Genomic DNA, 17,361 nt, shown 5'->3' with positions numbered 1-17,361 from the left:
GACTGCAAGGACAAACTTAGATGACAGGCAGGAAGCCTGTAAACATACAGAATGATAGGGCTGACTAAAAATAAAGCAGGCAAGTACTTCCATCACAGCATGTAAACACTTACAGCTACTTCAAGTAATTCCTTGTATTCACTGCAGAAGAACTGGCTAAACTGAATTAAAGAATGACACATTATGAAAGAGGTAAACGTCCAGGGCTTTTTAAGATGCATAGATGGTGTTCTTTAACTTTTGCTGAAATCTATCAAAACATGGTGAACACCATTAAAACATTCTTCAAGGATGCAAAATCCAACACCTCTGAATATTCCAACAGGCTAGTCTGCTGCAATGAGCACCACTTAAGTTGCTCATTTTCTGCTGCATGCTACCTTTAAAAAAAAAAAAAAAAAGTCACCATAAACAATTACTATAGCTACTGATCATAGCCAGTGCTTTCCCCAGCCCACATATTAAGGCTTTTAAACTACACCATATTTTTCCCCTTCAAGCAATGAATTTTTATAAGAATAATAATCAGACCTGTGTAGAACTGCTCTCTTGACTGATCTGTTAGGCTTACATCCTGCAGCCTCAGTCCTAGGCTTTGCTCCTGATCCTTTATCACAGCCTGAAATCTGTAACTGTTACTTAAGTATACACCACAATAAGAAAAATATTAGAATATTACAATATTAGAGAGACAATCACACTGCAAATAAAACATTCTGCCTGTTACTGAGGATTAGGAGTGCCCAGAATGAACACTTGTCAATAATTAGCCTTCAGTCGTCCACTGAAATATTGTGGGCAGAATATTACATAGCTTCCATTATGTTTTCCAAGAAAAACATAGAGAAAATAAAAATAAATGTACATCCAGAGAAATTCATGAATAAAAATGAACCAAAAGGTTTTCAAATGCTGTGAGAAAAATTCAATGAGAAACACAAGCCAGAAACACTGCCTACTTATTAGGACACTCAGACAACTGCTTTTGCAAACTTCCTCAGATATGTAAGAGATCACAGTACATGGCTTCAGAGAGAAAGGAAGAGGAAAATAACCACATACTGCCTCATGAAACTTGCCAATCATCTCTGAAATGACTTGTTATTCTATGTCATTTTCAGTTAAAATATATACAAATATATACATTTATATGTGTATAGAGATACACACACACACATATGGAATTAATTGCCCTAATGCTCAGAATTATTGAGCATTTATTATTCCCACTCTCATCAGCCTAGGAACGTTAAAAAGTTAAAAAAATAAAAATCTAATTTCTAGCCCTTAAATAATGAAGAACTGTATTCCCATCACCACCCTTATCCATTAAACAGTAAACTGAATGTAGATCATTTTAGTGTGTTCAGAGAAAGGTATATTTAGCCTCACCTTAATTCCAATGGCTCATTTATATTGTAAATGTTCAGTGAAAGCCTAAACTTCTCAATTCAACCTCAGAGATCCAATCTGATGTAGAATTATATGGTACGAAGCATTTAAATTGCTGTGAAAAAGAAAATGCAACCTACCTCACTAGAAAGTAGCATGAGTCAGCAGGTTCTGATTTTGAAAAAAAAGAAAATATGTAAAAGTTGTTATTTAGATTTGGAAAAGCTCTGATAGAACTAAAGACCACTACAGATGTACAGTTAAAAACAAAAAGTTAGTGCAATAAGCACTCGGACTTTCTTTGTGTGCAAGATCAATCAAGGACCAATACAGCCACCGTGACCAGTGCTCAGAAATGTGTGATCAAGATTTCACTGATTCCAGTCTTTCTTGTGTAGCCAAATCCCAAGAGCAATGTCTGAGGAGCGCTGGTGTCAATTGCCCCTACACAAATGCAATGTTCACCAACTACAATACCAGGGACCCTGTGCATTTCCCCTCTGTATTATCACTGATTTTTCACCCAAATCTGTATTAAAGCTCACACAACTAGCTGTTCACAGTGACCTGAAGCACGGACTATTTCTGAATATTTATATATACTACTTTGCCTGAATGCTATAACCTCTGCGTAAAAATTCTTTAAAAAAAATTACACTAGAAACTGTCTGATTGAGTAAGACCATTTCAGAAGCATTATATTTCAGCGTTTTTAAACTCACAAATATTTTCTATGATACTGTCTGACGAATTCTTCATGAAATACTTTCTAGTCCCCCACTGCACAGATAGGAATTCTATTACAAGGTACCTTATCTCAGGGACAGGGTTCTCAATGCTTATCACAATGACACTTTCCTATTTACATACTAAGATTGACAAATAGGTTCTGTCCATATTTTTGTTTATTGAGCCATTTTTCTGTGTGGAAACAGATTTGATTTAAAAGGGCTCTGAAGTATAGCAATAGAGAAACCTAATGTACCTCTGATACAAAGGCAGGGGAAAGAAAATGCAGCATTCAGAAAGTGGAAAAAAGCATTCAGAAAATGTAAAAAAGATGCGGGAAGTCACTCTTATTTTTAAGTTATTCTTCTAAACTCTGTTTTCAGGATACCTTTTGCCACATAAGTCTCTTATCCCCCTCTGAACCTTCTTAATTACATGTGCTCAAGACCTAACCACTGGATCTGTTTCATTTCCAAAGCAGCAAAATACAACAAAGATTTATAGAAACAGAGAAGGACAGCGCCTGAAAACCAGAATCAGGCAGAGAGAATTGACACTAAAAAATAAAAAAGGCTCAGGCAATTATTCCAGGACTGACATGGTGGTGAAGAGACACAGGATTGGGAGAGTCTTAACATGAGAAGAATCACAAATTATCAAACAAGGCAGCAGAAACTTTTACCAAAAGCTGTTGACTTCTCTTTTCCTATCAGTTTTTAAATAGTTTTCCTTTTAAATAGAGACCAAAACCAAACTCATTCAACTCACAAGTATTAGGCATCTCAAACCCATCCTCCAGCTGTTACTGCCTATTCTAACATAATTCACATGCAGAAGTATTGCATTTCCATCTTCATGAAACAGAAGATGATTTGAGTTAAAACCTCAAGAGAGCTCCAAAGTTCTCTCTGAATTATTACATAAATACCATAAAAAAAAAAAAAAGAAATACATAAACATTATCATTTCCTGAAGATTTTCTTGCAGGGAAAAAATGAAGCATTGCAATACTCTGAAGCCACAGACAAATCTGCTTTCAGAGTAAAAAAAATTTGAGAAATAACAGGTAGCAGCATGGAAATTCACATCATCTGCATCTTATTCAACTAGTACAACATTGTTTGTTCACTCTCATTCTTTAGTAATGTGATGGCTAACACCAAGCTTATCTCATCCATTTGCTTCCTTTGGATCAATTACATTCCTAGGAATTTCCTAGTAAAACAGGATAATGGTCATAGAGCAGTCCCCAAACAGCAACAGTTACAGTTCTTCTTTTGGCAATGTGTAAAGTGCAGATGGTATCAAATCTGTGCCAGTAGCTTAAGCGGGGGCTTCCACTGCAAATCTCCTGCAGTGTGCGTGACACTGAATCGAAGTGATATGGGCAGCCCTGGGTATCCGGCACTTTTATTCTACATGCAGTCTGTTTAAATACATTATATGCAAGCACATCCCTCAGGTGAAAGTTTGCGCTCCAGAATTATTTGTACGTGTTGCAGGCGTCAGTTACCTCTGACCAAGTTGATTCACAAGTCTCCAGAGGAAAAAAAAAAAAAAAAAAAAAATCAGAAACACACAAATTATTTCCATCTCATCTACCTTTCAGAGACAGATTTATAACAAAAAGTTTCCCCACGTGCTCCTTTGAGCTCTTTCTAGCATCACTACATTGAATGACGAAAACATAAGTGGTTTGAGGATTATGATAGCCTATTCCTGCTTATGAATGGTGGTCAGGGATTTGAAAGCACATACAAGGTACACTAAGGTTCCAGCAGAATCCATCAACCTATCTATAAGGATATCACAATTTTTGGTAGTAACAAGGCTTTTCTCAAATGAGAGACTGGAATGCACACAGCCCGCAAGAATATTTACTGTCAGCAAACCAACATATGAGGTTTAGACACTTAAGCGTCATCTTCACGTTCGTGTATCTGTTTTAATTAACTTTACATCTCATGTAGGGTAAATAAAACATTATGGAGTCAGCTATACTAATAAACAACAAACCATTCTTCAAAGAGCTCCATGAAATGAACAAGAACAAAGCCTGAAAAGTGTTACATTTACTTCTGCAGCTCCCAGGACATTTTTAAGAACACTAGGTCAGGTACACCGAGACACTGAGAAAATGTGCAATTTCTTTCCCACTGAGCTGTCAAGGCATTTCATGCTGTGAATAGCTAACACCCTTCTTTGACAACCAGGCAAATATTTCTATTTTCTGCCATTCTAGTCATGAAGCACCTCAGTGTTGCCTCAGTTGATTTAGTGCCAATTCAAGTCAGACTTTAGATGTCTAAGCTAGTAAGTGGACCAAATATTCTTGATGAAGCCTTGTCACAAACTCAGAGTGTGCTGCGTAATACATTTCCAAATAGTTAAGATAGTAAAAAAGATTGTAAAGCTGAAAAGACAGTAGACAGGCAGAACACACATTCACTGAACTTCCAGAACAAAGATTTAAGTAGTGCATAGAAGTCAAATATGCTGCTGCTCCAATTTATTAACACTGCTTTCAAAAAATAAAATTATTTTTAAGTGCATAATTCTTTTTATTCAAGTCTTTATTTCCCATACTTGGAAAATTTATTTATTTAGAGACGCATAACTAATAACCAAGTCTATCCAGGGTGAACTGAAACAAAGCAAAAAGAATATATCCTATTCAAGTGGCAACTGCAAAAAGGTACTATAAACTGTTCTTACATCATCTGAAATACAAATTTCTGGTTATACTGCACTTGCAGCTAATGTCCAGAAATTTCCACTACCATTACCATGAAAGTAGAAGATACAGAATGATGGGAAAAATACTTTTTTCAGTGGGGACAGACCCAGCAGGACCTGTTCAGAAATCACTGGATTACCGCTTTTTTCACAGGGTAAGAATATGCAGGCAGGAATAATGGGGCAGTGTGTGAATTAGTATTAATACAAAAAAGCAACAAAATAAACTTTAGAATAGGGCCACCTGTGGTCCACCCTGTGGACTATGCTGCCATTATAGAGTGTTCCCTTACTCTGGGTTTCTATTTCAGACAGGATTTGGCCCACTGTTTTAGCTCCCATACTTGAAATCCACACGGATTTAAAATGTCGATTACCTGAATATGCCCAGAACAGTACTTACCACTACTGGGATAGCCGGGTGTTGATGGATCGCCTCCACTATTCAAGGAAACCATAAAGGCTTTATCAGCAAGTTCTGCAGTCTTTGGTAAATCACAAGGATCAATGTAAAGAAGGACACCGCCAAACCCTGCATCTTCTAACAGAGAAAGCTGAGGGAACAAAAAGGCACAGATGACTACTAACAAAAACCATAACAAAACAGATTATTTATTTTAATTATTGTTGAGATAGGGGCTTAATCATATATCAGGCTCTCACTGTACTACGCACTGCATAAACAGAACAAAGACAGGTGTGGTCCCAAACTGCTTGTAATCTAAAGCAGTTATCATTTGAAAAGACAAAATTAAAAACCAAAGTTGATTCAAGTTCATGTTTCCCCATTCATATGAAAAGCTATTTTCAAAGGCTAATGACAAAATTAATTCTTATTTAAAAATAAATGATATACAGTGTGTTGAGGAAATGCAATGCTACTATTCACTAAAGTTGCAACTGAAATCTGTAACTGTTACATCTTCACTTCTTTTATTGTGATACAATCCTCAAACAAGTTTGCTGTGTCAAAGATTATATTCAGATGAGGTATAGGTCATGATTCAACAAGGTACAGAAAAAAATACCAGAACAGAGCCCTATTTCTACTCATTAGACACTTGCTAAACTTACTGTTCTTGAAAACATCTTTTCATACGATATTAATACCACCTTGTAAATGTCTTAGTTTTGAAACTAATCTCCTTAAAGCAGCTCTTCCATATTTTCCTTGTCATTAACAGTACGATATTCCTGGTTAGTTTACTTCTTGAAGGACATGCATAAAGGTGTGTAGCACGTAACAGAGGCTTGCATACACTGCATCACTCTTGCACAGTTACTCTTCACTCAAGAGAGAAAACACAGGAGTTCCTAGATCATTAAAAAAAAAAACCCAACAACAAAAAACCCCCCACCAATCTAGCTTACCCAATCTCTGGAGTCTGCCTCCTGCCAGACAGACAGTCTTTACTCTTATTAGAACATCTCAGCTTGAGCTGGTACTGGCAATTAGCCTTTCCAAACATTTATAGATCTGGGGCAGTCAATTGGGTAGGCTTCCCCAAAGTTAAGGACAAAAGCATCCAAGCACCAAAGCTTAGAGTAGCCTACAGAATCATTTTGACTGAGAAATCCCAGACTTTCCCTTTTATAGAGGATTTTAAAAAAATAAGGAGATTTTAGGCTGTATCAGATGAAATCAAATTGTAATGTGGCAAATACTCCCATGAAATGAGATGACCTTTCTCTTTAATGCTCTGCATATTTGGAATTGACTGAAGACTACAGCAGCAACACTGAAGTTCATTAATTCTTCAGACAGAAGTAATTTTGGCTTTTAAAGATTATGTTACTATTCACTACACTCTACTGATGACTTTCCAAATGGCTATTAAGAGATTTGAGGAATGACTAAAACTATGTTTAAATGTAATAGTATATTTCTGAAGTGTACAAGTCGGACTTTATTGGGACCTGAGAACTTGGTACTGTACCTCCATTTCTCGGTTCAGTCATTCTTCTCCTTATTTTAGTCCCTTCTCTGAGTATCTTCTTTTCAATTTATTTGCTAGCTGATGGTTTTAAGGAATGTTTATGCACAGTTATTTTGGCTTTACAATTATGTAAATTACATGACTATATGGCATTCAATCTAAGCCTCAAAAGCATTTCATGTTTAGTTCTGCTTTTCTTGAAAGTTAAGATGACAGAAACAAGGTATAAAAATAACTATGCTTATTTGCCATTTTTGTATGTAAGCATATCTAATATTGTGATTAGCCAAGATCACCACATTACAGTCTGAATTCAGATAAACAAACGCAGGTGAACCATTTTTTTTTCCCCATAAAATCACCTGTATAACCCTACACATCTTATTATATGAGCAATCCCTAAATGAAAAAGGATAGTCTCCTTGAGACAACTCTATTCAGACGAATACAGGTGTATCATATGCAGGTGTACAGGTGTTCAGACGAACACAGTGAGATCATAATTGAGTAGCACATGTTTTTTAAAACGTTAAAAATGAATGAGAGTCCTTATACGTCACGCAGGAATAAAAATTTCCAAAATGGAAGGCTAGTTTATTATTGTAATGCACTGTTCCCATTTTTATGTTCATATACAGATATTCAGCCAAGGATTTAACAGTACAACAAAAGGGGTGGGAACACTGTAAGAGGAGGAAGAAACATCATAGCTAAGTATATAACAGCCAGGATTTATAGTAACAATGGCCTTTTCCAGCATCCATCTTGTTCTTCATCTCTGATTTTATTTAATAATATAGCAGGTAAAATACACATATGCAGTCATTTATTCAACAAGAGTTTTTAAAACTTTGTATTTAACAAAAATCACTTAAATTCCTCTGTTTTGCAGAGAGAAAATAACTACACATCTCTAATCCACAAAGTGTAGCAACCACTGCTGCCATGGCTACAATCTCCAGTGAGAAGTTGCGTTGCACATGCAAAATTATAGAACAGCTTTCAAGTTTCAGCTATAATTGCTGCTTTTTAACTTTTGGACATTGACATCACAACTATGCCAACTATGCCCACAATAAACAATTACTGTTGTTTCCATTTTCATCTTAAATAAAGTCAACATCTTAACAGCCATAAAGAGCCCCAGCACAAAATATCTGAGGTTTTATTTTTAACCCAACTAAAGACATAATATAAAATCCTTTTCCTTCAGAAAAACTGATACATAGCTATTCAAATCAGTGCATTACTTCAGTTCTATGACCTAACGAAGAGCAGAATCTGCCTCTTCTGCTATTGGGGGTATGCCTGGTCCTTCTCCCCAAACCACAATGTCTGGGAAGAAAATGGAAACATCAGAACCGTTAACAAGAAGCAAGATTCTTGTGCCCTCTATTAACCCTTTCCACTTAATAAATAACATTAGGCTACTCATTGTGACCACCCACATGTTCTTAAAGCCCTTTTTACAGTAATCACACAATATGGCAGAAAGAAGCTTTTGCATAAATCGGAACTGAACCAATTATACCATAATCTGGAAATCTATCACTCTTGTCAGCTCCATGAAGACCATATACCCTGTGAATTTATTTATACGAAAACCTGAAATTTTAAGTCAGTCAAAATAATTAACTGAGAAGGAACTGAGGAGCTTTGGGCAAGAAGCTCCTTTGGTATAGTGATACAAAAGCACCAAAGCTTTAAGTGGTACAATAAAAAAAGTATCTCTCTCCATTCTTAATTCAATATTATCAACAGTTTCATAGCAAAAAACAACATAAAAAATAACTTCAGTTTGCACTGCCTGGTGCCTTATGCCATTTGTTTGTTCCAAATGGACAAAAAGTTACAAAAATTATATTTCAAAGAACACCCGCATTAGTATAAATGACCACAATTCATTAGACACTAGACGATGAAGGCTTTTATCATCTACAGAAAGTACAGCAAAATTCATACTGGATCACACTATTACTCCAGCATAATATACAACCTCTGCTATCTAACTTAGGTCAAACCTTTCCTCCTTCTAAAACTAGACTCTCAATTTACAAGCCCACTCAGTGTTAACACATTAAGACCTGGATATTGCACATTCATACAATAAAAACTTACTGGATTTTCCTGCTTATATGTTAACTGCCTACCTATAATTATCATTCCCTTTTCTCTGCCCCTTCTATGTTATCTATACAAAGATGTAGACAGATAATCTTACATATTAAAAGTCTTGATATGTATGGAGTGTCTAAACAAAAATCACATGCTTCAATTAAGTTTCTCTGAAGCCGATGAAACTACTCTGAGCTTAAAATTAAACAGATTCACAAACATTTGCAGGATCTGTATCTCCTACTGTCATTACACTTCAGCACACTGATCAACATTAATTAGACAAATAACAGCAACCAGACAGTCTTTAACTAGCGAATTTTTTGATTCATAGTACAACGTGCAAAAGACATGGTTCATTAATCTGAGACACAGCTTTACTAGCTGGACAGGCTATAAGTTATTAATTACTCTTTCCTACTGAAGTTCCAATTAAAATCATGAGGCTCCGCATGGAACACCCTTCTCATTTTACTAATTGGCAATACCTAAAATTACCAAGCAGGAGTAAAGTGCCATTTAAACTGTTGGAAGACCTCACTGACACCATGTATTTCTATTTCTGAAACAGATTCCTTGAGTTTTAAAAATGATCATGCCTAGTGCAGATATAATTAGATGCTGCCATCCTCTTAATCACCTATTATAATATAGTGTACTTGGGGGCTCCAGCGGTATCACAATCAAGACTAAAGGCTGAAAAAAACCAGATACTGGTATCTACATTTTTATACAGATCCTTCAATCTGCATGTTTTTAACAAGTAAGGTGGCAAAGGTCCACTTTGGCTCTAGCTTAATTTCTGAACACTATACTTAATGTTTGATCATGCTACTACATTTCCCATCACAGATATCTAAGGGCAGAGTTCAAAAGATTTTTGCAGTGAAATACCATCGCGAGATGTTTAGGCTTTCGCTGATCCATCCTCAAGGTGCTACATCAAGATAGTGAAGGAGATGGAGGACATAGCCAGCTTAACGGCTGAGTGCACTGGGATGATGAAAATAAACGTATCTTTCCTATTCAGCTCAAACACTGTGCTTGTCTAAGGAACAAAGCTATTGCTATACTGAACAAAGAGGACTGGGAAAAGGATCCGGCTGCGTAAACCTGCAAAAAGCTAGAGATGTGGCCAACAGTGACCCTATAAGTGACAGGCTACTCTGTAACAGTTTAAAAAGGTGGAAAATGTACTGCATTTGAATTAAACAAACTGCTCCTGATATATGGTGTTACCTACCTGAACAATAAAAAAATCAAGTATTTGTTTTGCATCATGGCAATGCCTTCAAATTTTGAAATATTCGCCATCGAAAGAACGGTAATATGAAACTCACTTCTTTATGGAAAGAGACTGATGACTAAGAGATTTCTCAAGACATTTTTAACAACCGCTTTCTAAATTGAAATTGTCATTCATAATTTTAAATTTTCACAATTTTATCCTAAAGATGACTTATAGAGAAAGGAAGTTTTCTTTTTCTATTTCCTGCATGTCCTAGAGAATGAGGGAGGAAAAGCACAAGGAAAAGATAAGAAGTCTTAGGAAGCTGACTATAAAAAATTTGCTTATGAATGACGGGACTTTATGGCAGTGAGGAAGGAAGGCCACTTTGTACATAAATCTACTAATCTACATACTTCAGAAAAGTAAGCACTATTCAAGGGTAGCAGATTTACCGCAAGTAAGAACTAACCACAAGAAAACTGATTTGTGAAGAAGGTTCATGAATATCAGCTTTTACAAGTGAAAGAATAAGGTAAGTTGTCTTCTGTACTGTGACTGTCAGCCAGGAGAGCAACTAAACTCTCATCGAATGAAACACACAAAGCATTCATGCAGATAGCTCTCATCTACAAGGTATCCATTACTGCACATTTAGCCAACCCTTTTCATCATCTGAGGCATATATTATAATCTTCACAATGCCAACAGCAGTAAGAAACACAGAATAAATCACAGATAGAAAACGCCAATGTCTTGCTATCTGTCTCACAATTCATTTGCAAACAAAGGTCTGAGCTTGGTGCAAAAGCTGGCTCCCACATATTCTAGCAATGTTGGCCTGAACCTTGCTGGAAACTTTTTCCATAGGTAAGGATGCTTTCTGTAACGGAGCCATATTTAAACTTCCTATGAACTATGCTATGTTCAATAACCACAGACTGACCACCTTGCCTTAGAGTACCTGTATTTTGCAAAGAAATCCAGCAGCATTCTCTCAGCACAGATGAGGCACTACCTAACCATAAAGCAAAGGAAAAACGAAAGCAAAGAAAATGCAAGATGTAACCAGCACTTTGAATCACAGTACACACACACGAAGAACAGCAGCTGCTATGGGGGCTAAGGTGGGAGAATCCCACATAAATCCAAAAGAAATTAAGTCTGAAGTAAACTAAGGTTACTACAAATTAGCGGAATTGCATCCAGATCAAGGGTTTCCAAGCACTGGTGTATAATCCCAACTCACAATTCAGCCTACAGTCTACTACCGTGAGTGGAAATCTAGGCACCAATCTCTGGACTGCTATAGTAGTTGAAGTAGGAAAAAAATTGTGGCAAATTACATCCCCGCCCCTTCCCCTGGTCTCTAAACCGGGCAGCAGCTTGCCTGTAATCCTTGCACAGGCAAAACTTTTTGCCAATACAGTCCTGAACATGATATTAAGCTTATAAAGAAATGAGTATTTCGTCCCACATTTTCTTCTGTTTGCTGCCTGATCATCTTGAATTTAGTTTTATAAAAGGGAAGTAATTTATAAAACATCAGTTTTTAAAAGTGGAAGTTTTCACAGTAAGAAATTTTTCACTTGAATGGTTAAATTTAAAGTCAAATATACTGCCAGTTCCCAACACCAGATTTTAGGAACTTTTAATACAAACTGAGTGCATATTTTACTGCCAAAACTTGCTTACTGCTGCTAAGAAAACCACAATGTTCTAATTAAAAATGAAATTGAACTACAATTCCCTAGAAACAAGGGCTGATTGGATTCAATAAGCTTTACTTAATTTATTTCAGAAACAAAACAATTGAATTGCTTACAGTCCAGAAAAAAATGCTTCATTATTTGATGAGTATATAACACAAGATCTTTCTTACTGCTACTGCATTCCTAAGTCTTCAGGAAACACTACTTATTTTTAAATAAGCATATAGTAGAGCATTGTGTAAGTATCAGTAAACACTCAGTAAACAAAAACAAACAAAAAAGTCAGGCTGAATGTCCAGTTGCACGACCTCCAAGGAGCTAATAGCATTTCCTTGTTCATATGAGAAGTATTGTTCCTTACACGTCTATGGTTATTTTAGACTGTATTCAGACTCTATTGAGAGACCAGCGCTGAACATCCGTTATACAAAAAATAGTTCCTAAAGAAAATAATTACAGCCTTGGTAAATCATCAGGGATGAACTGAGCAGACCTTGAGTTGTATATTGCGTTCTATGTGACTTATAACCCAAAGAGACAGTGCAGCACCTGCTTTCACGTGGGGTCTCACACGCTGCGCCCACCTGCAGGTCTGCACACGCGGCAGGCAGCACAGCCAGCCTTTGCTTCCCTTACACTCCACCATGTTGTATGTTTGTAAGGAAGTCCAGCCTGTTCAGAAAGCCAAAACCTCCCCACAAATCGCGGCTGCAGGCGAACAGCGTCTCCACTGCACTGAAAGAGCAGTGCTCAACCCTGAGGGTTTAAGTCAAGCCAGGCTGCTGCCAACAACGGCCACCATCACCAAGCACCACTACCAGCCCCGGGCTTACAACCGCCCACCTTGCCTCCCCTTCTAGAAACATCTGAGTTGCCGGGCAGATTAATGAGTGCGGACAGGTGTGGGCACACCTGGCCACACTCAGCCAATCACACTCTGGCTCAGGGCAGGGTGTTTCCTGATTGGTGCACTCAAACCCCTCAAGCTTCTGCTCCTCACACCCTGGCCCCGCCCTACCTCAGGGGAGGGTGGCCCTCAGCTCAGGAACACCTCCTTAGCTGGCGGCAGGTTTTCCACCATCATTCTCTCTCAACCATAGCAATGATGACTCACTAACTCAATCCGGCTAAACAGCATTTAGGCTGCAGTACCCGAAGCTTTACAACACAGGCGAGCAGGTTCCCACCCTGCTTTAACACAGAGGGCAGCACCTTTGCCCGGACTTGGCTCCTACCTCGTGCGGTGGCAGCTCAGTCTGGTAGCTCCTAAGTCCCCAATTCAACCCTGATTTATTGCATAGATATTTTTTGGGGAAAAAAAAATCCTATATCGTGATTTCCATTTTTCAGCCTCAAAATATACTGTAAGCTATTCGAATGAGGACTGACCTACAGGGAGGTGGTTAGACCCACTGTGGGTGGCAGTGAGTGAAACTGGCATTTCTTCCAGGGGTTATCGGCTATCTATTTGGAATAAATTAGTATTGCAATCCATTTCCAGTGGACCGATGCCTGTATCACAAAACAGCCACATTAAGACCAGTACACTTTAGAGCACAAAGATGTCAAATATTAAGGAAGCATAAAAAAGAGTTTTGTGTGTTTTAGTTAAGTTACTTACTCATTTGTCAGAGATGCATTCAACCGAAAACTAACAAAGCAGATACTTACCTAAGTCTGGGTTTTGGCATACTTATCTCTGATTAAATAACTGAATTATCTTAATACTCTTGACATTTATGAGTCAATTTTCGTTGAATTTGAGCCCACACTCACGACAATAACTTAGCAGTGCCATACAAAATAAAAAAGCTAAAATCCTACCTGCAATCAAACATCAGCGAATACGCATCAAGCTTGTTTTTCCACTTTCCAGCGTCATCGGTTGAGTAGTCTTTATTTTTTGATTATATGCAGTACACTAAGTGAAAAATCACATAACCTGGGTACATTGCAAGCATCTGTCTTCTGAAATCATTCAAATTACCACTGCACCTGGCAGGGGCCTCTGCCCATGAGGGAAACCCTCAAAGCTAAGTAGTGGTGCAAATCGTCCTCTGGGAGTACAGGAAAGGATGGAAACCTGCATCTTAACCTCCAGCCAAGGATCCTCAAAGTCTAATGCTAGATCTGCTATCACAAATGATAGGCATACTGAAAAAAATGCATAAGTAATACCAGATACCCTACACCGTTTTGTTAAAACAGCAGTTTATTAAAACTACTCCCAGGGATTCCAGGCGTTATTCCTATAATTCACTCAACCTATGCAGTAATTCCACATGCACATTTACGTATGGTTTCTCACGAACAGTTCTCCAAAGTAGGCTTTGGACAGTAAATGGCCCCAGACCACCAAAGCAGAACAAAAAACAGGAGAGAATAATTTGGAAAAATCCTAATGCTGTTTCTAAAATTGCCACTTAACTAATTAGCAGTACATAAATAGAAATGGAAATACCTACTTATCTAAATTCCCCACAAAGTGCATCATACACAATGTAAACGTGTAGTCTTTCTTTTCATGACCATCTTTTCTCTACTTACGGAGGAGATGTAGCTCAAATCTGGGATATTCTTGGTGTATCTTTGGTATATATTTTCCAGTACTGACACTGAAAGCTAGTAATGCTGAAATGCAAACAGCCCAAGTCTTTTCTGATACACCATCTCCAGATTGAAGTAGGATTTTGATTTTACTAGCTCCATGAGTGTAGATGTTATGGTACCTATCAAGAAATTAGCAGATGTTCTCACAACCCACATAACAATTGGTCGTAGATTTTTAATTAAGGCACATTTGCTGCCTTGAGTAATTGCATGGTAGGACGTCTGTTACATTGTTAGACCTGTGCAAAAAACTTCCCCTTCACTTTTTTTACTATTCTCCCAACTACTGTCCTGAGAGAGTCTATAAAAAGCTATGTTATTCCTTTGGAAGTACAAAGCAGATTCTCTTCTCGCTATTTTCTGGGGCATTATGTTGCATCAGGGTTTCATGCTTTTAAAATAATGCCTTGAACATAATATAACAGTCTCCTTAGCTATTGTATAAAACAATTGTTATTTATTTTCAAATTTACATTTGGTTTAATTTTGTTTCTACAACATATAATGATGCGGAATATGCTATATGTAAGCCTCAGGCATATCTATATATCAACTGGGAAAACTGCATAATATTAATTGGTTGATGAATATTTTACTTTCATTTATAGAAAAGAGCAATGTTTAACTACTTTGTTAGCCTGCCTTTAAGTAAACCCATACTGGAAATGAACTTATTTATCTTCCTTATTAGAAAAACAGTCATAAGCCGGGAATGATAAAAGAAACGATTATAAAGAATGCATCCCAGTGTATAAAATTATTTTGAAAATCATAAATATTAAAGAAGTTATTAAAAATCTTAGCTCTGAAAGTTCTTTATAAATTATCAGTATTAATCTCTACTCCCAAGCTCCCCTAGAAATCCCCAAATTGAACATTTGCCTAGTTTACATTTTTTTTCCATGACTGGCATATCAGCACCTGGAAATTTTTCCACAAGATCTTTGTCACTGACTATGCTATACAGACTATATCATGAGTGTATCTTTCCTATTTAACATTAGGTTCTATAGTGAAATATGCAACAAAGACAAGTACCATTTTTGTATGCTAATAATCTATAAGGTAATCTATACAAAAGATGCGACAGCTAAAAAGTCAACATTTGCAGCTTTTTCCTTTTCTGTGTCCTTTATTTTTCATTGCTTTCTATTCAGCACATCAGTAAATCAGAGTTTCCCCCCCAATCTACTATATAGCCTATTTCGCCAAAATGGAATAGTAGAAAGAGCTACATGAACAAAGTCCAAGGATGAAGCACTTGATGAGAAGAGGAATGTCAGTTGTATTAGACCAGCAATCACAAAGCACCTCAGTCATTCATTCACCATCATTAAAAGGGAGGAGGGGGAAGTCAATCCCAAAACAATAAAAGCCCCTCACTAGCTCTTCCACAATAGCACTAGTAAACAATTAGGCCCAGAACATGAGTCCAAAATTATGCCCTTACCTTCACATCAAAAATGGACTGAAAAATGTAAAACATGAAAAATATGCCAAATCTTTTGTCATAAAGATGGTTTATGCAGTGATTAGCAAAACAAGGTCATACAAAGGGTGGTTAAGATATGCTAACAGCAAGATTGCTCCCCATCAACTTCTCTCCTCAACTAGGTCATGGACAGCAGCCACACTAATTTCACATATGAAATCCACGAGGCCATTTTCTTCTTTCTTTGACAATTTCTTGGGGAAGGTAAGGAGAGATTGAAAGAAAATATTTTTCAAAGCCTTGTATGTTAAAAGCAAATACATTTCTCTCTAATAGGCCCACTGAAAAGATTCAGCACTACTTACAGCTCCTAAAACTTCACTAAACTGACTTCTAAATGACATAAACACCGAATACTGGAGTTAGAAGATAAATTAAAATGAAATACAATGAAACCCATGATCAATCAATTTCTGTTACACTATTGTTTTCTCTTGAGATAGAACTTTCAGTAAAAGCCTTTAAAGCTTATACAACCTTGCCCTCCAAAAAGAAAAGAATAAAAACATAAGCACAACACAGTATTACACTGCAAGGCCAACTAATGAATGAATTGTCTAACACAGAAATGAAGACGATATGAATATCCCCTGGTGTTTAGCACAGCATAGGGATCTATAGAAAACAGGGAAGAGTACAAGTTCAGACAAGCATTTTCTCATGCAGTATCTTTACAACTGAAGCAGGGAGTGAAACAGCATAAATAGAAATTTCTGCTGGCACCTGTTAATTCCTCTTCTCTGATGACAGATTGGCAGTGATGACTAATCTTTGCACTTACCATTGCTTGCAACTGGTCAAAAAGGTGAAAAGAAAACCAATTCAAGGTTAAATAGCAAGCTTACTTTTGTATCAGTTATTAATGGAAAATGTAACTACATCCATTATATTTAGGCTATTAATAGCTACAGAAATCGCCGTGTCTGCATTTCATTGCACCAGTTTTACACCAATGTAATTTTCTCAATTTCAGTAGATGTACACTACACTTGATAAACTAGAAAAATCAGGTTTTGTAACTGTTTTAAGTGTAAAGAACCATATTCTCTCAGCAGATGGAAAAATGCTTAATGTACATACACAAGTTACGACTCACTTTGATAGTAAATGCTAAAGATTAATCTTAAAATAGACTCAGTACATAAAAGAACGAATAGTCAATTATAAGACTAGAGACAACTCAGCCCTACAATCAACAGCAAAACAAAATGAGTAATTTCCATCTTTCTGGCAAGTGCCTATATGCCAATGGGAGACCCTGAACAGCTGAACAGTTTTGTTAAGATAACTAAAGCAGGATGACAAGGATTTTACATCTCCTTTATGCTTTTTTTTACTTTTGTTTTTTTCTGACAGCATCTATTAAATTGTCCTTTCAGACAAGACTTCTGAAAACAATAAGCTCTTCGT

General features: G+C 36.9%; 1 protein-coding gene across 12 annotated transcripts in view; it reads right to left on the bottom strand.

Annotated features, from left to right (window-relative positions):
• Positions 1 to 17,361, bottom strand: part of NAALADL2 (N-acetylated alpha-linked acidic dipeptidase like 2) — a 531,897-nt gene that overhangs the window by 211,009 nt on the left and 303,527 nt on the right. For all 12 annotated transcript variants that reach the window (XM_064516623.1, XM_064516624.1, XM_064516622.1 and 9 more), the window contains one exon: positions 5,261 to 5,411. In XM_064516623.1, coding sequence (XP_064372693.1) covers positions 5,261 to 5,411 — 151 coding nt within the window. The remainder of the gene's footprint in view (positions 1 to 5,260; positions 5,412 to 17,361) is intronic.

Source organism: Dromaius novaehollandiae, chromosome 9 (genome assembly GCF_036370855.1).
Source record: "Dromaius novaehollandiae isolate bDroNov1 chromosome 9, bDroNov1.hap1, whole genome shotgun sequence".
Classification (NCBI taxonomy): Eukaryota; Metazoa; Chordata; class Aves; order Casuariiformes; family Dromaiidae; genus Dromaius; species Dromaius novaehollandiae.
This window is presented reverse-complemented; position numbering and strand designations above follow the sequence as displayed.